General features: G+C 43.5%; 3 protein-coding genes across 6 annotated transcripts; 1 reads left to right on the top strand and 2 right to left on the bottom strand.

Moving 5' to 3' along the window:
* Positions 1-1,608: 1,608 nt before the first annotated feature.
* gadd45gip1 (growth arrest and DNA-damage-inducible, gamma interacting protein 1) lies at positions 1,609-4,178 on the top strand. Its single transcript, XM_028987141.1, has 2 exons — positions 1,609-2,016; positions 3,503-4,178. The coding sequence occupies exons 1-2, from the start codon at positions 1,628-1,630 to the stop codon at positions 3,798-3,800; spliced, it is 687 nt and encodes a 228-aa protein (XP_028842974.1). The 5' UTR covers positions 1,609-1,627; the 3' UTR covers positions 3,801-4,178.
* LOC114794524 (tetratricopeptide repeat protein 39A) lies at positions 3,918-15,012 on the bottom strand. Of its 3 annotated transcripts, XM_028987138.1 has the most exons (18): positions 14,560-15,012; positions 13,707-13,811; positions 12,480-12,611; positions 11,831-11,889; positions 11,635-11,702; positions 11,494-11,558; positions 10,814-10,913; positions 10,656-10,721; positions 10,198-10,306; positions 8,381-8,448; positions 7,904-7,963; positions 7,568-7,729; positions 6,624-6,715; positions 6,405-6,525; positions 5,878-5,989; positions 5,570-5,684; positions 5,284-5,400; positions 3,918-4,934 (listed from the first exon to the last, which is right to left on the bottom strand). In XM_028987138.1, the coding sequence occupies exons 1-18, from the start codon at positions 14,592-14,594 to the stop codon at positions 4,823-4,825; spliced, it is 1,698 nt and encodes a 565-aa protein (XP_028842971.1). In that variant the 5' UTR covers positions 14,595-15,012; the 3' UTR covers positions 3,918-4,822. The 3 variants fall into 3 exon arrangements, with proteins under 3 accessions (XP_028842971.1, XP_028842972.1, XP_028842973.1); XM_028987139.1 differs by lacking the exons at positions 10,198-10,306; positions 10,656-10,721; positions 10,814-10,913; ... (4 more) ...; positions 13,707-13,811; positions 14,560-15,012 and having other exon boundaries at positions 7,568-7,725; positions 8,381-8,414; XM_028987140.1 differs by lacking the exons at positions 7,568-7,729; positions 7,904-7,963; positions 8,381-8,448; ... (7 more) ...; positions 13,707-13,811; positions 14,560-15,012 and having other exon boundaries at positions 6,405-6,521; positions 6,624-6,633.
* A 1,207-nt stretch (positions 15,013-16,219) lies between these two features.
* On the bottom strand, positions 16,220-21,643 carry tspan34b (tetraspanin 34b). 2 transcript variants are annotated; one of them, XM_028987043.1, is made up of 8 exons: positions 21,489-21,643; positions 18,613-18,686; positions 18,244-18,459; positions 17,976-18,050; positions 17,490-17,597; positions 17,240-17,368; positions 16,955-17,047; positions 16,220-16,860 (listed from the first exon to the last, which is right to left on the bottom strand). In XM_028987043.1, exons 2-8 carry the CDS (start codon positions 18,667-18,669, stop codon positions 16,807-16,809), a joined length of 732 nt encoding a protein of 243 aa, XP_028842876.1. In that variant the 5' UTR covers positions 18,670-18,686; positions 21,489-21,643; the 3' UTR covers positions 16,220-16,806. The 2 variants fall into 2 exon arrangements, with proteins under 2 accessions (XP_028842876.1, XP_028842877.1); XM_028987044.1 differs by having other exon boundaries at positions 21,497-21,643.
* Between the last annotated feature and the right edge of the window lie 1,660 nt (positions 21,644-23,303).

Genomic DNA, 23,303 nt, shown 5'->3' with positions numbered 1-23,303 from the left:
GAAATCTGCGCATCAAAGATGGGATCGAGAACTGAGGATGCGGTCAGCGGACATATATTTCGCAGCCACTGGGTTTAATTTTGCATGAGCTGATGAAAACGCAGAGGCGTTTAAATATTTAATCACACGGCCATATGGGTAGACTCGCTGGGCACAACTCAACAGGGCTAGTCTGCACTGGAAGTCGGTGCACCAAGCCACATAATCCCACCTCACCTCCTCTCCACAGGGCGTCATGCACAACGCTCTGGCACCCCCGTGACCCCCCCACCCACCCACCTGCCAACCCCCCCCCCTCCAACACCCCCCCCCCCCCCCCTCCCCGCAGAGGCCATTGTATGCCAACACGCGGCAACAGATTTCCCACACATCCAAGCTACAACCAACTCATCAGAGGAGAGGACAGGGCAGTAGCTGTAGAATGACCTATCGTCAATGCCAGCAATGTCTACAGCTTCCAGAGAGCATCTGAGCATATGGCGTAAAAGGCGTCAGTACGCCGTAGGAGGTTTCAAAGCATCTTTTCAAAAAAAAAAAAAAAAAAAAAAAGAATTACGTAAACATTGGCGTAAATAAAGCGGTTAGCTGTGGGATCGCTTCGACAGACTTTGTGTGTACTGCAAACTTTGACAACAGAGGCTCGGAACACAATGACTCACACAAGCTGGGCGCAGAAATAGGACGGCAAACTGATAAGTTTTGAGAGGAAATTGATTAAATTGAGGAGACGTGGCGGAGAGCATCTGTCACCTTTCACTCGGCGAATTCTCTTTTTGCCCATTCATGGGTCCCTCCCACTCACCACAGATAAACCTGAGCATTCCTTATCTGAGGAGCCGCTAACAAGCCCCGCTTTGCCAGCGTGTGACGTTGATTTGATCCCTAAAGCCCCCAGCTTGGCACGGAATATGCTCCAAAGCCAAAATTAAGCCCATGTCATGCCCACCCCCGCCCTCGTTCGCTCTCAACGCCCCCCGCCCCCCCCATGCCATGGGAACCATACATCTTTAATGACGACGAAGGGCTTTGCGCACTCAGTGCCACACAAAAGCTGTGGCATCTGTCTCACTAAGTACTGCACTTGAGGACACCCCCCCCATTCCAAAACCACCCATCCCCTTACCCCCCTTCCCCTGTTTGTTTCCTCATCTATCCTTCTGGTAAAGAAATCAAAAATAAATGAGGGGTTGGTTGGTTGGGCAAGGGGGGGGGGGGGGTATCTGTTGAAAGGAAAATAAATTCAAACAAAGAGGGTTTAAAAAAAGAAAAACTCCTTTAAACGTGTTTCTAAATACCCACCCTCAGTAAAATAAAACAAATGGTTTAATAGTTTCTGAATAGTTTAATGTTCAAGGGGTGATTCATGGGAACTCTTCAACATGTCTAGATGAATACAACATGACTGTTATGCTGAAAAATTGGGAGCCATGACATACATCATATTATTCAATAAGTATCAATTTAGTTTAACACGCTATTGCTGTAAACATGAATACAAGTTTAGACATTCAGTGTTTTTCTTTCCTACTTTTTTCATTTAATGGTACATTTTAGCAAGGCACGAAAAAGGCCACCTATAAAACCTACGCTACGCACAAGTGACGTCACCATAAGGTCTTCAACGAAGATGGCGGCCTCCTTGCTGTCCAGGAGGGTCGCGATATTTCACGCTGTTCCTTCACCAAAATCGCTTGCTCCAGCGATATTTTCTGGTGGCGTCGTGCAGCAGATTGCAAAGTACAACCCGAAGCCGCTGAGGTTTAATCTGAAGGACCCTTACATCCCCGACAAGGGGAGCGAGAAGACGCTCGAGTGGCAAAAGACGGCCAAGTATGACCGCAAGCTCTTCGGACGCTACGGCTCCGCATCAGGCATCGACCCGGCGACGTTGTGGCCCAGCAGCGCGCAACTTGACGCGATCGTCGCGGAGGAGAAAGAATGGCACCCTCCGCTCGAAGACATGCTGAAGAACATCGCCGCAAAGGAAAGGGAGCTGGACGAAAAGCGTCGCGAGAGGTGACACGCCGATCAGCCGATAACAGAATAATAATAGAATGACAGGTGTCGTGAGTAATATCGATTTTATGGTTGCAGTGGGTAATTTGTGGGTTTTAAAGCGACTTTGACAAGAACCAGCTTGTGGTGTTCGGCCACTGAATCATGGCATCTCCAAAACTACAGATTTATATTTACAGCGTTTATCAGACGCCCTTATCCAGAGCGACTTACAATCAGTAGTTAGTGTCTTGCTCAGGGACACAATGGTAGTAAGTGTGATTTTTAACCTGGGCCTTCTGGTTCATAGGTGAGTGTGTTACCCACTAGTCTACTACCCCCCTATATTATATAGATATTGTGGGAAGTTCCCAGCCGGAACCTTGGGGTTGTGGGCGGCAAAGACTTATTGATGTACGTAGATATAATCACTAGATTAGAAAGTGAAGTGATTGTCATTGTGAAACAATGACAAACAAAATGTGTCCTCTGCTTTTAACCATCACCCTTGGTGAGCAGTGGGCAGCCATGACAGGCGCCCGGGGAGCAGCGTGTGGGGACGGCGCTTTGCTCAATGGCACCTATAGTTATTTTTTGGGGGAAAAATTACTATAGACAGGGCAGGTCCATGCACAGTCATTTTGTATAGTTTTGTCAAGAACTATAGACTGTGAACTAACTGTACAATATTTACAGTTGTCAGTACAGAAGGGGTGGGAACACAGATGCTCTGGTCTGTAACATCAATAACGTTATTTGTCCAACTTTTGTAATGTACAAGATGATAAAATAAAATCATAGTTATGAAATGTTATGCATGAATTCTTAGTTCACTCATTACTGTAGCTGTATGTGGAGCAAAAGTCCGGCATGTTCCCTCGTACTGTCAGAGAAGTGTGACGAGCTTGGAATCCCGTCCAAATATGACTGCTGAATGCAATGTCTAGTGTGTATATATCTATAGTTGATACACATGTGGGAGCAAGGCTGGGTTATATTGACCTACAGTTGCTTGGATAGCTGAAAAAGGGTCGTAAAGGTGGACTCCACACACACACACATGTATATATATCACTAATGTCATCTTTGCCATTACTTTAATAAACACTACAGCTGTCTTACTTGCCTTTGGCCTTCACCCTGAATGTATGGAGTAGACACTCACTTCAATGATCCTGAGCAGATCTGGAATTTGTCCTCTTATGTCATCATAAGGGGAAAGATTCCCCTGCAAATCATTGCAGTTGCTGTAATGTAAAAAGGATCACAAATGGTATATGTATATTTTTTTGTTTGTCACATGAGACTCTGAAGAACCAGTGGGTTAAATACATTTTTTCGGGAAAAATGCCGGCACAACATCCTGTTTGCGGCTTTTTGTAGCTTTTATATAAAGTAGTATTCCTACATTAGGTTTGAGTGGCCCATGAGTTGGCATGATGCAATTGCATAGTCTATCCTGTACATGGTGTAGAAGTATTAACACATTTCTCCAACTGACCCACAGGGAGAAGCTGATCGCTGCAAACATGGCCAAAATGCCTAAAATGGTGGCCGACTGGCGCAGAGAGAAGAAGGAAGCGAAACAGAAGCAGAAGGAGGATAAGGCCCGCCGCGAGTGGCTGCTTGCTGAGGCGCGGGAGCGTTTCGGCCACACGCTGGACCCCAGGAGCCCAAAGTTCCAGGAGATGGTCAGCGAGATCGAGAAGGAGGAGAAAAAGAAGAGGAAGCTGTTGAAACGGAGGAAGAAAGATGAGGAACAGGGAATGACCACCACACCTTCTGCATCAGCAGCTGCATCGTAAAACATAGCGCCTCTGTCAGGACTAAAAGAGAGCAGCGGCCTCATTTCAGAGTTACGTGCCAGTTGAGTGCTGCTGAAGAACCGTGGACACTACGGATGGAGCAGTAAACAACACTGCTTAGAAATTCCTCCTTTTATTACATCATAGTTTAACAACAACAACAATTTGCCATGAATTAAATACTTCTTTCACACTCTCGTTTAAAAAGCGCATGTGAATTGGTCGTGGTGGCAAACAGATTTTTTTTTCCCCCACGTACATTTTTGGCTTCTGATTGAATGGAAGTCTTAATTTGAATGTAAAAGCTGATTTCAACATTAAATGATTGCTCTGTAAAATACTATTGAAATTAAAGCTCATAACCGTTCAAACAGTTAATGCATCTCAGCTCAAGTGTAAAATGTAAAGTTTAATATATTAATTATTATTTCCTTAAAACACTAAACCCTTAACCCAAAGTATGCAATCAGGCGGTGTTTTCATGTAAAATAGTTTCACACTAAAACTCCTTAAAGGAGCATCTGAATACTGTGTCGGTGGCACATATTTCTGTACCCCGAAAACATCACATATTTAGCTAATTTGACTATAGCCAATCCTGAACCCTGGACTCATCAGCCAATAGCATTGAAGTGTCAACTTGAGCGAGCGGGTGAAGGAAATTCACTCTCTGAGGGGGATATTACATACAAAGTGTGACCTTATTCTGGCTCCATACCATTATCTGTGGCAGTGTGGTACCTGCTCTAGATGAAAGTGCATGTTAAATGCAGATTTCTGGGGGGTTTCCTATCAGCTCTTGATAACAATTGGTTCTTCAATATTACCACTGAAATGCTTTGGCCTTAGAGATAAGCAGCAAATGAATGAAATGGGACGTGCAAGTAGAAGATCCCACAGCAGTCCACAATAACAATCTGTGGTTCTTGAAGGTGGATGGATGTAGAAGAGCTGCTCTCCAATAACCTAGATCAATTTCAGACAGAATGCAGTATTGTGGGTTGTATCCAAGATGACTCCCTTCACAGGACCGTCGTTTCGCCCTCATCGCTGGTGTCTGCTTTGAGTTTGGAGAGGGCGGCGTGAATGCGGAACTGGGTGCGTGATTCCATGGAGTACTCCTTGTAGTTGTTTCTGAGCCAAACAGTATAGCAGGTGAATTATGGATGTGTGAAAGACAGTCATGAAATTGCTTGACAGCTGGAAGCTGACTAGGATGATAACATCATGTACATTACAAATGAAAGACAGAGCAGCCATAGGACGACCATGACTCATGTTAGTAAATTAGCTATATTAGAAGGTATCAGAATTACAGATTGACTGAAAACATTGAGAAATGCAAATATACCATATAGGTCTGATTAGAAGGCAAACGTGGGATTGTAGACAAAGAAGCGCAATTGTAACAAGTGATTTAAAGAGTCTTATATTCAGGCCAATATTTACTTAGTGCTTTGTGCTGTCATAATTGAGGACTTACTTTGCTTTCTGTAGCAGCTTGACCGCTTGCTCCTTCCGGCCCAGGTCTATGTATAACAGACTAAGCTCCAAAAGAGCATTTGGAATAAGGTAGTGGTCCAATTTTATCTTCTTCTCACTTGAGATACAGGGGGAGGAGAAATTGACTTTAAAATGATGGTTATAGGAGTAGAACATGTACAGAAAACATACAGGCAGCGGCCCGTTTATAGACATCGCATGTTTACACTAGACCCAGCAAGGTCACAGTTTATGAACTGTATGACATATAAATAATTGGTACTGGCCTGTTGTAAACAGTGTTGAAGCAGCCCTCTGCAGCCTGGATCTTACCCTGGTTCTTCAAACACAGGCCCTTCAGCAGCAGAACCACACAGGTGTCGTCCACTGTGAACTCATTCACTGGAAGAGAAACACTTTGCAGTTTTTACACCGAATTATGTAATAAAATAAGACTTATTGTGTTAAATAAGCAGATTGTGTAATATTAATATCCTCTATTTCCTTAAGCGAACACAGCTTCCAGAATATTTTTACAATTTACAAGCTACAGTTTGCATGGTTTTAAAATAGCTGGAAAAATAGGTTGCAATACCAGGTGACTTTTGTAAAGAAAGTTCTGCCTCCAGTAGAGTCTCCATCATTCCCTCGGTGAGCTCGGGCCGTTTGCTGATCATGGTAAAGCCATTCCACATGTACATCATCTCCTGGAAAACAATATACATGAACACTACCACTCAAAAGTTTGAACGCATCTATGCTGATGGAAAACCATCCCCGTTGTCTACTTTTAGGTGGTTGAGAGAAGCCAAGAGTGTGAAATGCTGCCATCACAGTAAAAGTTCACTACTTTGAAGAGTAAAACATGAAACATTTAGCTTTGTTTCCATTTGTATATCTTAATCCATAACTTTGTGTTATTTCATAGATCTGAGTTTGGTTTTACAATGTAAAAACAGTCAGAAAATGACCTGTAAATGACTAGATGCATCAAAACAAAGGTGGGAAAATTAAACCAAACCTATACAAAGATTTATTATTAATATTTCTATATTTTTTCCATGCTTTATAACTGTTTATTATGAAGTATGGTATTAAGTGATTAAGACAATGTCCTCTTACCAGCACTGGCACTTGGAGCCGAATGGGGCAGCTGGCTTTGTAGCGTCTGGCCTTGCGAATGGCAAACTTCTCCGTGGGCGGAGACTTGCCTGCTATTTTCTGCTTGAAGGTGGGTACCTGTCTATGAGAGATTGGCATGTGAGAGAGGGGTACAAATATCCGCCGGAGAGCAAGTGATCTGTATGTGCCCTTGATCATTCAGGTAATCCATGTTCTTACCTGAAGAGTTCCACCTCATCCTCGCCGAAGGGCCGAGCCTCTCCCTGAGGCAGCATGCTGAGGCAGGCAGCCTTCATGTACATATACATAGCCTGAAAACAAAGAGTGAAAGCATTCATTTAATCTTTCCTATTTTAAGTGGTGGACTGTACTGAGAGATTTCTGAAGCTAAATATTTACCCTTCAAACTGAATGAAATAAAAATGGTACTTTAGTGTCAAAGTTAAAAGTACTCTTATCACTATTATTTCAATATCTGTCTCTATAAATACTCTATCACATGCTTAATCCACTCATTTGAGAAGAAAAGCTTCTAATGTCATCCTTCTAATGCCACACCGATTTTTTTAATAAAGTGTCATAATATGATAATAAGTCTGTTAAAAATACAAAGGAACAGCAAGTTTCACATTGTATATAAGATGTTAAAATGTAAGCCATTAAATGGTGTAAGTGACATTTTGGGCAAACTGAGATATCAAATGAAACCCCTTTCTATTGTCAAAGCTCAATATGAAGGTATAAATATTTTAGAGAAATTAAAGAAAATCCAAATGACTTAACAATGAATACACAGAAGCAGTTGGGAGTCAAAAACATGGCTTCTGACTATGTTTGAAATGTAAAAATATAGAAAATTAATTCCATCAAAATATTGATTAATTAAAAAATGAAATCATTACAAGTTTAGATAAAAAATATGGTCATTTTTCATTCTAAAGTTGGCCAAAATGCCCATATGTAAAAAATCGCCACAAATTTAGTACAGATACACAAACGTCAGGTTAAGGTGGGTACATTTGCTCTTTGTACTACCACATTTCTTCATCCTGGTCCTTAAAGCCTAGAGCCTGATGCAGTATTTACCCATGACCCTGTTCAGTAAGCACTGTGGATATAGAGCTACAGCACGGCCTGGGCGGATGAGCTGTGTGCGTATTTGCCTTGGACCAGCGGCTCTCCTGGCTCAGCAGGTCGGCGTAGAAGTATGCCATCTTCCACACACGCTTGTAGGTGAAGCACCACATCAGTTCCCAGTAGCACATGTGGTGGAACTGCTTCCAGGCCTGCTGGGCCTTGCAGCCTTCTTCAAACAGCACCACTGCCTGGCAGAAGGGACACAGTAAAGTCTTAATAAAGCCAGATGAAGAAGCAACATTCTGTGCCTCTGGATTTTCCTGCAACTTATAATGCATGTTGCAATGTTTTTTTTGTTGTTGTTGTGCAGTTAAAATGCATGAGAAGAGGGACAAAAAAAGACTTGCAATATATTTACTCACCTCATCAATGTTTCCCTTGATCTCCTCAGCTCTGCCAGCAAAAAAGAGGAAAATGGCGCTCTGGGGAGAGAAAGAGAGAGAGAGCACAACGACAGATTAATAATTGGACTTGAGACTGATGATACCACTTAATACTACTGAAATTCCAAAAACACCCAGGAGCTTTGTAGTTTTCTGGCACCAGAGGTGGTAGTATCTTAGTGGGTAAGACACACACCTATGAACCAGAAGACCACAAAATCACAGGATAAAACTTACTACCATTGTGACATTTAACCCAAAGTTGGTCCAGGGATACTGTCCCTGTAACTACTAATTGTAAGTTGCTGTGGATAAAGATGTCTGGCTAAATAAAAATCACAGTAGAACAATGAAACTTGCTTTTATAAAAAAATAGGAGGCATAAATAAAAAATTTTTTTTTTTTTTGCAAAAATACCCTTCCCCTGTCAAAAAGAACTGCAGCAGCGTCACTCACACATGGGTAACGCAGGCGAAACGGCTTCAGCAGACTCTCGGCGTCGGCCACGTCCCCCTCGCCGGTCCCTGTGGAACAAATGAGAAAACAGTGAAAACAAATACACTCGGATGTCCCTCTTTTTACACATTTAGTAAAAGAACAAGTGGCCTTTAATGTCTCAGTGACCTCTACTCTCACCCTCTTAGTACGGACTAGAGGCAGCTATATTCATTTAATTGTGACAACTGGATGTAGTAAGATGATGAAAATTTTGACATGAATGGGAGAGAATGCAATGCTTGCATGTCGTAGAACAGTGTGGACACTAACAGGAAGGGTTGCATCACGAAATGTCAAGAAACGTTGAAACCACAGAGGGCAGATAAACACCTCCAGTACACTACACTTATCTCCATGGTTGTCATCGGTGTTTTAAAACACGAGTTTCAGATACTGTTCATACAAAGGCCGAAATCAAGATTTTAATTCAAATACCATCCATCTTCTAAATAAATATGCTTTTCAGTGTCATGGACAAGTACTAAAAGGTCAGGCCAGATTGAGTCAACTTCCAATCACATTGGACAGGGGGGTTAACAGATTGTGGTTGGCAGTGTTGCTTCAGGTTCGGTTGAACCAACCGCTTCTGCTTCTAAGTGTACCTCGACATATCCCAAGACCCCCACAGGAGGCCGTAAACTAACGCTGAGGCTCAACCGCCCTGGTTTCCTGGTTTCTGCAGCTACAGAAGAATCATTCAAACACCCATTTACAATGTTTACACATTCGTGTGCACATTGCATCACATGGTCTGATGCATTCGATTCAGGACAAGAAGGCGGCAAAGGCAAGGCGCCAGCCCCTGCATGCAGAACGCTATTATCTCCTGCCCCTCTAGACCATTGTCCGGTGCTGTAGCGCTACAAGTTGTCCACCAGTGGCAGGGATCCAGCTCAGTGAGCGGGAGCAGACAAGGAGAGGCTTTGCCAAGATCAGGACATCCCTCCAGAACTGATGAGCAGGCAATGAGAAAACTCAGCAGGGAGGTGGCAAAGGGGCCAAAGGGAACCTTAAAAGAGCAGCAGGAATTCATGGAAGCAACTGGCTGTGCTCAGCATACAGGGTGGTAAGATGAAAGACAATTCTAATTAAAAAAAAAAAAAAAAAAAGTCCAATGAAGAATACTTCTCAAATGTGAGAAGATGGTCAAAGGTCAATACTGTTGGCCTTAATATGAAAAGGTTTTGTTTTGGTACAGCATGCTATGGGCCTCAATTGAATTCTTCAGATGGAAAGAGGGGGATGAATGGCTTCAACATAAAAGACCTTTAATTTGGTTTAATTTGACCTTTTGACTTGACAACCACTGGAACCACAGGTCCAGCCATGGTTCGTGTCCTGGACTGGGCCATTCAGGACCCTGAGAGCAATTCTTTGTGGTCAGTATTATTTCAATTGGTGAAAATTCAAATTTTACATTCTATCCATAAATGAAACCATTTTGTTGTAGTGTTCGTAGTGTTATAGTGTTGTCTCAGACAGGTAAACTACCCTGACGTCTAAATCAAGCTAGTGATTAATTATTTATCCAAAGAAAATCATTTGATCCAAATTAATGCAATGACAGCCTACAACGCATTCAAGCTAATATCTGGAAATAATATTTATAATGACATAATGATATAGTCCTTCCAACAACATTTTGTATATAAAAAAAGAAGCTAAGAGTGGAACAAACGTATACATTTTTTTTTCTCTGAATAAATAAAATGTAAATTTTCCCTTAATTGTTGCAAGGGGAGCCAATAGGCTCTGTATGATCTTTGAAACGTTACCCAGTATGAAGGACAGGAAGGTGTAGTAGCAGAGTAGCAGCAGGGCGCACAGCATGGAGCGCAGATTATGAGACAGGGCACCATAGTGCAGCTGAGAAAGGCCGAACTCCTGTAGTAAACACACACACACACACACTCACAAACAATACTGTGGGAGAACAGCTCACTCATCCAAAACATGGGTGATGGTTTGGACAGTAGCAGTGCCTGGATCTTCCTGGTGGCTTGTTGTAACGGACACAGTGTCGTTTTCAAGCGAAACATGGCACCTGCTTTCACTGTTTTGTTCCGCATGTTCCAAGCCACCACTGACAGATGTGATGTTTCACACACAGCTGAATGCTGGAGCTGCCCAAAAACTGGGTTATGTTTGCAGAAAAATTAGCGAAGAACAGGTTTGATTTAATTGCTGCCCCAGTGCCTGAATGTTTGAAATTTTGCCTACTCCCCACACCCACCTTGTCCCCAGAGAAACCAGCAAATTCCAAAATCTTGAGTATCCGAGCAGGAAACAGCGAGAGAGTCTGGGGTGGACAGAAAGTACAAAAAAAAAACAGAGTTAGGCCAGTCTGACACTTCCCAGTGACCTGAGGAATTTCACTCTTCTGGAACGTACCAGGTTGAAGGCTCCGATGCCAAAAGACAGCCCCCCTTCGAGCTGTGCATGGTTGGGTCCCGTCTGAGAGCCATGCGATTGGATGAAGGTGTGGAGCTCCCTGGAGGATAAGAGGGAATGACATCACTCACGGAACAATGCAATGCTCACAAACGTAAAAAGCACAATCAGATAAGCTCCAGCAGCACTGGGCGACAAGGCAAACTGGGTGAAACGGTGCCGTGTGCTACTCGCTACTAACACTGATGAATAAGACGTAGCTCATGTGTGTTCACTAATGTTTGCCAATCAGAGTGCTTGAATTGAAACGCTGGTAAGACACAGCGGCGATCACACTGGAGATGTCCGTCAACATTTCCTCTGCACGAGGAATGTCAGGAACATAGTGGACAGAAGCAAATGGAGGACAAAGGGAGGAGGTGGACGCCGGGCTACACCTGTATGTGTGACGTACTCAACGGCGTGGGCTGAAATCTACCAAAATGTGAAAGTAGGGTGTGCCAGATCTTTCAATCGAGCCAGTCTTCAGGGTGACGTGAAATAATGTCACCCTGTGCATAGTAGGTGCATGGTAGGGTCACCCTCTCCACGATAAAAGCGATACACAGCTCCTTGAAAGTAGGGTCCAAAACGGCCCTTCTAGCGGAAGAAAAATAGAAAGAAAGTTTCTAAACACTGACTTGTAAATGAGGTAACTGCTGCGCACTTTGAGTCCTCCCTTGATAAAGTTTACCATGTTTTCATCCTGTGAGAACATTACATAGGTCAGACTGGAAGGTAAAAGAGACAGGGGCCTGCTGCTTATTTTGGTTGATACGGACCTGGAGGAAAGTGAGAGCGGCTCTCTGCAGCAGGCACTCGGCGTAACAGACTTCAGCGTGGAGCTGTTCTGCACATAAAACACACAGACACACACACACACACACACACACACACACACACACACACACTACAACTTACAACGTGCATTTAAACAACGTTCATCACAGCTGGCTGAGCGCAGTGAGGCTGTTCAACCTTCTGAAAGCTCCTCTCCTGAGGCCTTCGATCCCAGACTGCTGGACTTTCTGCGAAACCTGCAATAAAAAAAAATTTTAAGACGTTCTACTAAAAATGATGACACAGTAACCAGAAACTCAAGTGTCACTTTAAGACCAAGATATAACGTGGCAGCTTGAGTTTATTTTCGTGTGTCTTGTGGTTTGACGGGTTAGAAACCCGGGACAGATGATTGTATAGGTGGTGTGTGTGTATGCGTGTGTGTGGGTGTGTGTGTGTGTGTGTGTGGTGGGGGGGGGGTGTCTATGGGGTCGACATGTGTGTTCTTCACATGCGCCATGTGAGAAGCTCACTGTGCATGGGTGGTAGTAGCCTAGTGGGTAACACACCCGCCTATGTACCAGAAGAGCCAGGTTCAAATCCCACTTACTACCATTGTGTCCCTGAGCCATGTAAATGCCGCCAATTTGCTTAGATCAGGACGGGGTGGAATCGTAGCTGGGGAACTGGGGAAGGATCGCGCTGCGTGGAAAATACGGACCACCTAATGGTCTAATCACGTTGCGGAACTTCTGGAAGCTTTTCCATTTTCCTTGAGCGCTTGATCAAGTAGCCAGTGGAACGGATGAGGTTTACCTGGCGAAGGAACGCGAGAGGAACGGCTCACCTTTGACAGACCTCCTGTGCGTACTTCATGGTGTTGCTGGCGCTGGCGATGTCGTCTTGCTGGAACGTCATCATGGCCTGCATCTCCAGCACGGTGGCGTAGATCAGGGAGTGGTACATGCTGTCCTTCGCTCTGGAAGAGATTTGATTCACACGCACATACTGCCACCATAACATTTTTACATGTTACGAGCGCAACAAGCCAAAGAAATTCAACCAGGCCCTGAGAATTCTGCACAACCTTCCATTTTATTCCATTTCGGCCCAAACTGTCGAAACATTGGTCTAACTTTACACATCTTTTAAATGTCCTTAAGTAAAGTGAAGATGTGAAATTGTCATTGTGAAACACTGCAGCACAGCACACGGTGACAGAATTACATGTGTCCTCTGCATTATCCATCACCCTTGGTGAGCAATGGGCAGCCATGACAGGCGCCCGGGGAGCAGGGTGTGGGGACGGTGCTTTGCTCAGTGGCGGCACCTCAGTGGCAGTTCGGGATTTGAACCAGCCGCCTTCCGACTACGGATCCACTTCCTTATCCGCCAGGCCATCAAGCCACCGACAAGCAGGCAGCACGAGATGAATGTCTCACATTTACCAACATTTTCTCGTCATTGGAAACAACTACCTTCATGCAATTTCACTTTCTCTCTACAAATAAAAAAAAATGCATTTAATTTTTTTTTTTATATTAAAACCATGTCTCGGAGGGACTGAATAGCACATTATTATAATTAACTGACTACCTTAGCAAAAAATTAATAATAATTAGATGCTTTGTGCCCTCTCTGTTCCTTCTGCCCCACCTAATACCCTCTGTCACACATGCTCTGGCGCGGTATGTTTATATGCTAGGCGTTCCTTGCCAACCATGGCGCCCTGGGTGTGAACTTCAGCAAACAATTCACATCCTGGTGGAGACGAGTGGCTTGCGGCTCACGCCATCAGTCAGCGGAGCAACACATTGCGCGGCTGGAGCACTGCGAGTGTCAAGGTTCAGTCCCTCTGGGAGAAGTGCATTGCTCCTGGACACAAAGGTCACTGCAGGTATCTCACAGGGATTCCTACACCCCTGTAGGACCTGTACCTTCACCATGGGACTATCAGCATCGCAGCCTCAACAATACTGATTTATTCATCGCGTTACTGCCATTTACTTCAGTAACAACTGAAGAGAATCTACAGCGTCAAACTAGTAACTTTACAGACGAACTGAACCCATACCGCGGTCTCAGCTTGTCCAGACTCTCACTGAACTGGTTGTTGAGGAAAAGGTCCAAGGCCTCCATACACTCGTCAAGGCAGTCTTGCAGATTCATTTGTGTGGAGCTGAAAAGTTACAGAGACAGAAAAGGAACAAGAACTTCAAACAAAAAAGGGAAGACTCATATGAAAGGAAAACAAAATTAACTCATAACTGCACTACATCATAACAGGAAGGCATATTATAGTATTGAAATACTATATCCGAGGGGCAAGTAACGCTATTCCTATACTACATTTTAAAATGAAGGTATACTATACTATTCATATACTTTACTCTATAACAAGGCATACTGTACTATTCCTATTTTATTTAACACAAAGGAATATTATACTATTCCTATTCTATACTGCACTTTTACAGGCACGTATATATTACTATTCATATCTCATATACTTCACTAAAAGAGGAAGACATACTGTACTATTCCTATATTATTCCATACTACAACACCATGAGATATTATAGTACTTTTATACTACACTTTTACAGGCAGGTATCATATACTATTCATATACTTTACTACAACATGTTATATCAGCCCTAAAACATACTTTAACACGAACGCACATAAACACATATGATTAACCCATTAGAACCATGTTCCGCCAGTCTAGCTGATTCCAGGCCAGGACCCGGGTGCGGATTGTCTGGACTGGACCGGACGGACAGGTCACGTGTCGCTCAGAATGAGGCGGTGGGTCAGAAAGCCGAACAGGACACGACACCGTCAGTTCTTCTGCTTTCCGGCGGCGGTTCGAGCGGCGCGTTAAAATGCAGGAAGGCGCCCGACACAATTCGCCCTTCACTTACTTCGCGGCCACAGGTGCTCCCTTCCCAGCCGACATGTTCGCCCCCCTCCGGGCCTCTTCCGCAGGCACCTGCCCAGCCCCCGAAAAAGCAAAGCAGCCAGGCGGGAAGCCCGCAGGAGTGGACGCGCTCTTACGAACGGGACATCCCCGCAGCCGCGCAGTCGAGGGGAGAGTCCCGGACACTTCGGACTGGAAGGAACGGCGGCGGCGTTCTCGCGGCTCCCCGGTGGGCGTGAAAGCCGCGACTCCTCCTCAGCGACGCGCGGCGCGGAGGTTCGAATGTTCCGCTCCACCTTAACCGACGCTCGTACGACTGCAGTGCCGCTGTTTCGCCTGTAGGGGGCGCCAGGCTCACATCAGTAAACAGTTTCAGAAATGCTTTACTTTACTTTACTTTACTTTATTTAGCAGACGCTTTCATCCAAAGCGACTTACAATAGGAAGACACCAGCAATTCTCGTTCGATTTCTATAGAATATCGAGTTTACAAACTAAGAGCCCTGATAAGGCTTAGACTTGTCATTGAAGAGCATGCTCGGAGATTGTTGGGTGCTCATTATTATGAATAAAATTTACTTTTATCGCTATATATATGGTATTTTTTAATTATTTTAATTTGTAAGAAACATTTTTCTTTGTGCGTAATATGCACACACGGACAACAAGTGGGCATTAAAGCCATGTTGCCCAGTAGATGAAGGTGATGAATGGACTTGCTCCTTCTTATCTCTGGGCACTGGTTAAACACCGGGTCACTTGTCAAAACTTCTCCTATTTAACCTTATTTAATCAAAAATAAAGACTATACTATACTATAATACAACATAACAAAACATAATTTCTGTTAATTTAGCGAATTGCCATGTAGGATGCAGTCAGATAAACTGCACTTAAGGTGGAACCGAAACGTCGAACTTTTTTTTTAAAGGTGGAACTGAAACTTCGCAGCTGATGAGAAACTCTGGAGATGTTTGCCGAAGATGTGGTCTAAGAAAGCGACCAGCCCATCTCCGCACACACACGAGCTGATCGTATTTGCCAGGAAATCTTTCTCTGTCTCTCTCACACTCCCTCTTTGTCATCCATGGACATATTAATCTTCCCTCTGAAAAGTTACATATGAGCAAATGGGTGAGTCGCCCGAATTAAGATACATTTTTTTTACTTAAACAAATATATCAAAATTTGTACAAATTTACTGAACTCTGAGATGAATGGTCGCATGGTGCATTATAGTCTAACACATTATACCATTGTATTAAAAAAATTATGACATATTAGAATATACTGTATGTATGAAATTTGCTAATTTATTATATTTTCATATGCTGTTCACCCAATGGCAGCGACAGAATATTATTAAAAATCCTTCCCAAATCCACAGACTAACACTGAAACATACAAAAGAACACACCCTGTGAAGCACTGGAATGTTTGTTGTTCGGGTGTCTGCCAGCACCAAAAAAAATTGTCCACTGGTAAATGTAACGTAATTGATAAAGGCCCTGCTACCTGTAAAATACTTTCTTTTTTTCGTGTATGTGTGTGTGTGTGTGTGTGTGTGTGTGTGAGAGAGAGAGAGAGAGAGAGAGAGAGAGATATCAGAGAGAGATATCAAAATATCATCTGGTTGTTTTCTGGGAAAGATGCGTGAGACGGGAGCGGGTAGAGAGAACTTATTTATTAACACATTTTACACGAACAAGTTCTGCAGCGACCGGCCTCAGGCCACCAGGGGGCGTCAGAAACACATTACACAAATGTACAAGTTTATCTCGTGACTGGCTAAATTAAAAATAATATTTTGACTGTATTACCAGTAATTTATATTTATGTCAAAGTTTCGTGCCCGAAATGTCCAGAATAGGTATTTTGTATAAAAGTGTGTAGTCCAGCTACTCTGATGTTCAGCAAATTAGAGAAACTCCTGTTTATAACTGCAGATGGCGCACATTTGGCATATAAAAGCTTTAGGTTGAATGCCTTGAGTGGCGAGATTCAATATGAAACTAAAATGATGAAATGGGCAGGAAAAGATATTGCGAATAAAAAACACATTAAATTCTCAAATTATCCACCCATTTATACTACAGCCAATTAGACCACTTACATGGTCAGTTTTCATAACATTTTCTTCAAAATTTAATCATATTACCTTTCAAGCAAATACAGTAAACCTTAGGTGCATGTCAATTACAGGCACTGAAATTGGTCTGACTTCATTAAATCAACTGCATGACATTCTGCTTCATTTCGAGCCTATTTTGCAATATAAGACCATGGACACGATCATCGCAGAGAGCTGGGGACGAAAAGAAAGACACATTTGGGTCAGACGACGGCAGCTGTATCAGTCTTTATGGCTGTGTCACATGATGGGGTGTGCAGTACATTACCTCTAAAAGAGCTATGCCCAGCGCCACACCTATTATCACAACTGCATTGGAATCAATGAATGTCACCAGTTTGGGTAAACAGCCAGGTATTACCTGTGTGGCAGACAGAAACAGAGTGCATGGAGTTATTTAATCATAGGCATGCACCCAGCAATGCTTAAGAGCTTTATAGACATTATCCATGCATGGACAACAATTTGTAATAGCAAAGTCACATGGTCAATTAGGGACAATCCTGACGCTCTGTATAAAACAAGGATATGAGAAGAGGTACACTGTCATTACCGCGGATGTGCAGTTGGCTAACGTGCAGTATGACCCTGCACCGCAGCAGATCTGGGGATAAAAGCCGGTGGTTTTGACAAAAGGTGAACCAGTGAAATCGGTGTAGTTGTAAAATCCGCAGCACTTGAGCTGTGGTGGAGACAAACGCAGTGAACATACTTTAGGCATTTGACCAACGTTACCCATCTGCAACAACAAGCAGTGTATAAAAAGAGTCAATTTCAGGAGGTTAGTATCACCGTTTACCCACCGTTTCCATGGTTGCGTTCCATAGGCCTGTGATGTCGCTGTTGTTTCCATAGCCTTTTTGGATGCTTTCTTTAGCCTGGATGCCGAGCTGATTAATGAGTGACTCTGTCTGAAAAGGCACACCAATGTCATCTACTGGAACAGAGACTAAACGCCAGACTTGGGCTTGTGCAATGAGCGGTGTGAACGAGAGCAATCGCGGCTCACGGTTCGAGAGTTTTACTGCACGCACCATGGTGCCTGTACAGAAACGGCCTGGTGTCAGGACCGTCAGTATCGGTCCGTACCATTTTATCTGATCTACTCTACCATGAGGCAGAATGAAAATGGGATTCGGGAGCCGGTATGGATCATGCACCAACACACAGAAATAGATCAAAAGAATATCTTCATATTTTAAAATAAAGAACCAAGAGCAAGAACTTACAAATAACTGGAACTTATTAAAAAAACGACATGTGAGCATGGGTAATGTCACCAAACTTACCAGTGGCTTGAAGACTAGGATGACGATGGCTCCAGCAACCTCGGCTATGAAGACCACCAAGACAATAATAAAGAACTATGGAGGGGAGGGCAAGAGTAAAAGAACAGAAAATCTACTGGTTAATTACTGGTAACGGAAGGATGCTGCAAAAAAACACAACCATTGTTGTTATAGTGTAGAGAAGACCACACATATATTCCCATACTGCTTCAGGCTAGTTCCTCATCTTCTGTTTTCCGTGAAGCGTCTTTGGTGTATTTTCACTCACCAACAGCAGCATGCACTTGCTCTCCTTCACGGCGCCACAGCAGCCCAGGAATCCCAGCAGCACCAGCACAGCACCCACCACGATTAACAGGTAGCCCACGTGGAGAACCTGGGACAGCTCCGACGTCGCATTCGGGATCTTGTTCAGAAACCCTATGATCGAGCCACTGTCCACCTTTACCCAGATTCCCACTCCGAGAATCACAGCACCTGCCAACTGAACAAATATTACATGTGTTTCCCATGTAAAACCGACCCAACAGGAAATAACCAGCAGGAAGGAAAAAAAATGATTTGCACCTTACCTAACCCTTCAGAAATATAATCTATTTTAGACTCAATACAGAAATTGACGTTTCCAGGAACTTACAAATATGATGCCGTTAAAGATGAACATCATCACTTTGAGAAAGCCAAAGCACCCCATCCTTGAGGTTTCCAAATCTGGAAGGGCAAATAATGGCAGAGCAAGAGGTCAGGACATGAGGAACATTGTTCATGTCATCCATCTGGTTCCCTTCATTCCAGTTCACACACCCACACACACACTAAGTCAAGTTTAGAGTTGTCGGTTCACCCAACTAACTGGCTCATAATTCGCAATGTAGGTGTGGCAGTATGTTGTAACACGGAAACCTTGCAAAATTAAGAAGCAAATGATTTAAAAGCCGTACAGCACATGAACCGTTTGTTCTTCGGGCCCCATCAAATCCTTCATATTGTGTGAATAATGGTTTGTGCGACAACAGGTCACTGTTCAAACAAGACAGCCCTATATGTAACTTCTTTCCAGAGAAATAATTCAAACACACTATGAAATACAAGAGTATGATTAATGAAGCAGAAACACATTCTTTAACCAGTTAATCAGGTATTTTAACCAGGACGCGTTAATGTATATATATAAACATGGGATTTGCACATGAACAGCACTGCTTCTTTCATTACGATAATGTGTTTACACAGTACAAAGGCATTTAAGCAAATAGCATTTATTTCTATATTTAACTTTCCAAGTTAAACAATTTTTAAGGTCAGCAAACCAACTCCTACGTGGAGCCCAGGGCCCAGACTGAAAAACAAAGGGCATTTTCAGCCCCAAAGCCAGTTCTGCCCAGGACTAATAAATAAAAAAAAAAAAACTCTTTTAAAAAGCACATCTGTACAATCTCTTAGATCTGGCTGAGGAATAGTCATTTGACTCCAAAATGTCCTGAAAAAGCTAGGGAGTATTTGCGAGGCAAATGTGCTTCCTTGCTACAAAAACAGGTAAGAAAAAACCCCCCAAATATTTAACTCAACAGACGCCATAGCTAACTTCAAAAAAGGTAAGTGTGAGTTTTGAGATATATATATATATATGTGTGTGTGTGTGTGTGTGTGTGTGTGTGTGTGTGTGTGTGTGTGTGTGTGTGTATATGTATATGTATGTATGTAAGATCATATACTGTACATGAAGGTTTATTTGTGGAAGAGAAGAAGTAATTTACGTAATAAATGTGATTTACTTGATAGACTACTATGTAAGTAATAATAAACTAAGTTTTTATTAGTAAAGTTGGTAAAGCCATGGAGTAGACTGGAGCATTTCCTTGTGGAAACTGATCAGATGTAACGTCTGAGTGAACGATTGCTGCAGAACGAAAAGAGGTGTAATGAATCAGTGAACATCCTCAGTGGGCCCGCTCGCCCGTTGTTTTCGATGAGAGCGGAAACCCGTCCGACTTGCTAGCGTTGTACCTAAAACAGTGTCTCAGGTGACACTGGCCCCAATGAGGTGACTTGCGATTATTCAGATGATACAAAAGACCCACATGCTGACGTGTGGCATCTTGTTTCACGGTGCAAGGGCACAGACACAAGTGAATAGTGAAACCAGATTATTTTTGCAACACAGATCTGCATTGTACCACCAGTGTGCAGCTTATGCACGCAAATCTATTAAAATACAATGGATTACACCTGCCGTTGCATCACCTTTATATTACTACTAATTATATGTCGCTTTCCTTCTTAAGGTTTTTGAATAAGATGTTTTGAGGCCATCAATGATTTCCCTGGCTGGAACCGGTAGATAATTAATAAAAGTTATTATTATTTTTTTAACCCAGTAAATAGGCTTGTTATAGAGTGGTGCTGTGAACATGACTGACACCACAAGTTAAGCATCCGTTAAAAAAACATTACTGACAATCTACACCTTGAAAGAAATAGAGGAAGAAGGAAATAAATACATTTTTAAGTAAATGTTTAAACAGCAGATTTTTCACATGACGGACTTCACTGTGGTTCCCAGTCAGCCAGGCTTGCTGTTCATGCAAATTCCTCCTCATGTTATATTAAAGATGTAAAACCAGTACAAACAATGTTTCAGTAAAAATGACAACTGGTGAAGAAAAACATTTAAAAAACCCTTTTAATTATAGATGTTCTCGTTCTAAAACATTATGGTAAATTTGTTCTATTTGTTGGTTTATTCGTACAATAATAGCTACGCACTATGTACAGCAGAAGGCTTCGGTATGTTCAGCGAAACACTGGCTTCTGCACCCAATTTCATGACACAGTGAACCCAAAAGTTACATTCATTCAGATAAACGGTCACACGTGAATTCATCTCCAATTTTTGACACCCCTACATGTTTCCGCGCTGTATGTAGATCCCTTTAAACCAAGCTGGGAACCGGTGGTTAAACCGCTGCCACCCAAAAGTCACGTCTAGCAGCAGGTGTGCACCGTGACCCATTATTTAAATACGAACAAAGTCAGGTACGTGTGGCTGACCTTGGCGAGAGCTGATTTTACTAGGGTCCAGCGTAAAGTGCCACTTGAAAGCCTTTTACCAGAGATTTAAAAAAAAAAAAAGAGACTTTTGTTTGTCACTGAGGGGTTTGGCCTGATACACTCGGCCAGGGCGATACGCTTGTGAAGGTAGAACTGACGATTAGAATTAATGTGACGTAAACTCATTAGGTCTACAATCATTCGAATGGGTTCTGAAGTCTATGTAAGATTTGCCCCCTTCACTTCTGCTTCTACGCCAGACCCTCGCTGGACCCTTCTTAACATTTATGCGTTACTGGCGGCATTACGTTGCCACCAAAACAACACAAACTCCTGAGGGGAAAGGCTATTCAAATCACCAAGTGCAGGCAAATGTGGCAAATTTACACACACACACACACGTACACACTTCTCTGCATCGCCGTCAACAAGTCGCCCAGAGGAGAACAGAAAGCGGGTTACCTTCTCACCGAGATGGCGAAGGGCGGCGTGAGGGCCGCAGCCGAGGTCTTCCTCTCCGCTACACTGGGCCGCCTGTCCCCCCCCCGGCTCTGCTGCTGGGCGAGCGGGCGATGAACAGAGAGGGAGGAGAGAACGGTGGAGCGTGAGAGAGAGCGGCGAGGGCAGGGAGAATAATTCCTCAGTGGAACAGGCAGGCACCTGTAGCCACGGGGAGAGGGGTGGGGCGGCGTCCTCACCACAGCGAGCGCCTCCCTCGTATTTCTTGTAAATATTATATTATATCTTTCCCCTGGGACAACAGTGACGATAAGACACTTTGAAAAAATGTGAAGTAGTCTGTGTATAGCTCGCATAACAGTGTCAATTTGCTGTCCCTTCCAAAATAAAACACTGAACGCACAATTACATTTACATTTACATTTACAGCATTTATCAGACGCCCTTATCCAGAGCGACTTACAATCAGTAGTTACAGGGACAGTCTCCCTGGAGCAACTTAAGGTTAAGTGTCTTGCTCAGGGACACAATGGTAGTAAGTGGGATTTGAACCCGGGTCTTCTGGTTCACAGGCGAGTGTCTTAGACAATTATTGTCTAAGCCACTGGTTAAAAAAAAAAAAAAGAGAAGATGTCCACATTGTGCCAAAAGCCTGGCCACCATCATTTTCCGGAGCTGCTTCAACCCTTTTGGGCATGGAGTTCACTAGAGCGCCACAGGTTTCCACTCCTCCATGGTGACATCGCGGAGCTGGTGGAGGTTAGAGATGTTCGAGGACTGAGACCCGCTTGGCGCAAGGCGGGGGTCATCTTGGGGGCGATTTTGAGCTCGTTTTCACGTTGAAATTCTGCCCCGCGGCCCAGTCTCTGAAGGGATGGGATCACGCTCCACATTCACTAATGTTTCTCTCGGGGAACCTTACCTCCCCGGTGCCAGCCGCGTTCATGCAGCCCTAAACCACGACACCCCCACCACTGTGCTTGACTATAGACGCAAGACACGCTTTTTCTTTCAACTCCTCCCCTGGTTGCTGCCAAGTATGCTTGGTCTCATCACACTTCAGGTTCTGGAAGGTTCCATTAATCCATGTCCTTTGTCTCGTCATCTTTCTTCTCGTTAGAAGATGTTTTCCTCTGATGCGGTGTCTGTATGGTCTGTATGGTTGCCTTTATGTAGAGCAACAATTCTCTTTTGCCATGAGGTGAAATGTTGGACTTCCAGTGACTGTATGAGAGAGTGTTACATGTAAATCTAAATGGAAATGTAGTGTGAGAGCGATAACACACCTGCTCCACATTCACACCTGAATTGTTCATATCAAAGTATCATATCTTCAGCGTTGTCCCAAGGAAAGATACTTACATTAATGTGAGGCGTGTGCTGGCTTCTGTGAGACACTGTATAGAGGATCACATTTTGAATGTGTGCAAATAAACACACAAGCACACCTTTTCCTTGCCCTCGCTGTCAGGTGAATGCAGGATGACCTCAGAGTCACAGGACATTCTTCAGGCTGAAGACCTTCTGAGCCCCTGTGGTTGGTTGGCTGTTTGGTGACAAATGCAGGATGATTATAGGACATTTGACACCCAGTGGGAATTTTCGAAACTTGGTTGATGGTGGTTGACGTCACAGTGACATAGTCCATCAGACTCGAAACTATGACAGACTGCATGTGGGCTCGTGTCGTTTACCAAAAATGGTTCTATTTCAGGCTCTTTGGCTGTGACGGACGCATTTCCCTCTTCCATCGTGAGTTAGGCAGAGGTGATGGTTTCCCACTAATCCTCAAAATCAAAGTCAAAGTATTGATTCATC

The sequence above is a fragment of the Denticeps clupeoides genome, chromosome 7 (assembly GCF_900700375.1).
Source record: "Denticeps clupeoides chromosome 7, fDenClu1.1, whole genome shotgun sequence".
NCBI classification, from domain to species: Eukaryota; Metazoa; Chordata; class Actinopteri; order Clupeiformes; family Denticipitidae; genus Denticeps; species Denticeps clupeoides.
This window is presented reverse-complemented; position numbering and strand designations above follow the sequence as displayed.

Coding starts and splice junctions, on each gene's coding strand:
- gadd45gip1 (XM_028987141.1), top strand. CDS start 1,628: ATGGCGGCCTCCTTGCTGTCCAGGAGGGTCGCGATATTTCACGCTGTT. Junction 2,017..3,502: donor GACGAAAAGCGTCGCGAGAG/GTGACACGCCGA, acceptor ACTGACCCACAG/GGAGAAGCTGATCGCTGCAA.
- LOC114794524 (XM_028987138.1), bottom strand. CDS start 14,594: ATGTCGGCTGGGAAGGGAGCACCTGTGGCCGCGAA. Junction 10,722..10,813: donor GCATCGGAGCCTTCAACCTG/GTACGTTCCAGA, acceptor TGTCCACCCCAG/ACTCTCTCGCTGTTTCCTGC. Junction 10,307..10,655: donor CTGGTTTCTCTGGGGACAAG/GTGGGTGTGGGG, acceptor TGTTTACTACAG/GAGTTCGGCCTTTCTCAGCT.
- tspan34b (XM_028987043.1), bottom strand. CDS start 18,669: ATGGGGTGCTTTGGCTTTCTCAAAGTGATGATGTTCATCTTTAACGGC. Junction 17,598..17,975: donor TCCTAGTCTTCAAGCCACTG/GTAAGTTTGGTG, acceptor GTGCCTTTTCAG/ACAGAGTCACTCATTAATCA. Junction 17,048..17,239: donor TAGCCAACTGCACATCCGCG/GTAATGACAGTG, acceptor TCTGCCACACAG/GTAATACCTGGCTGTTTACC.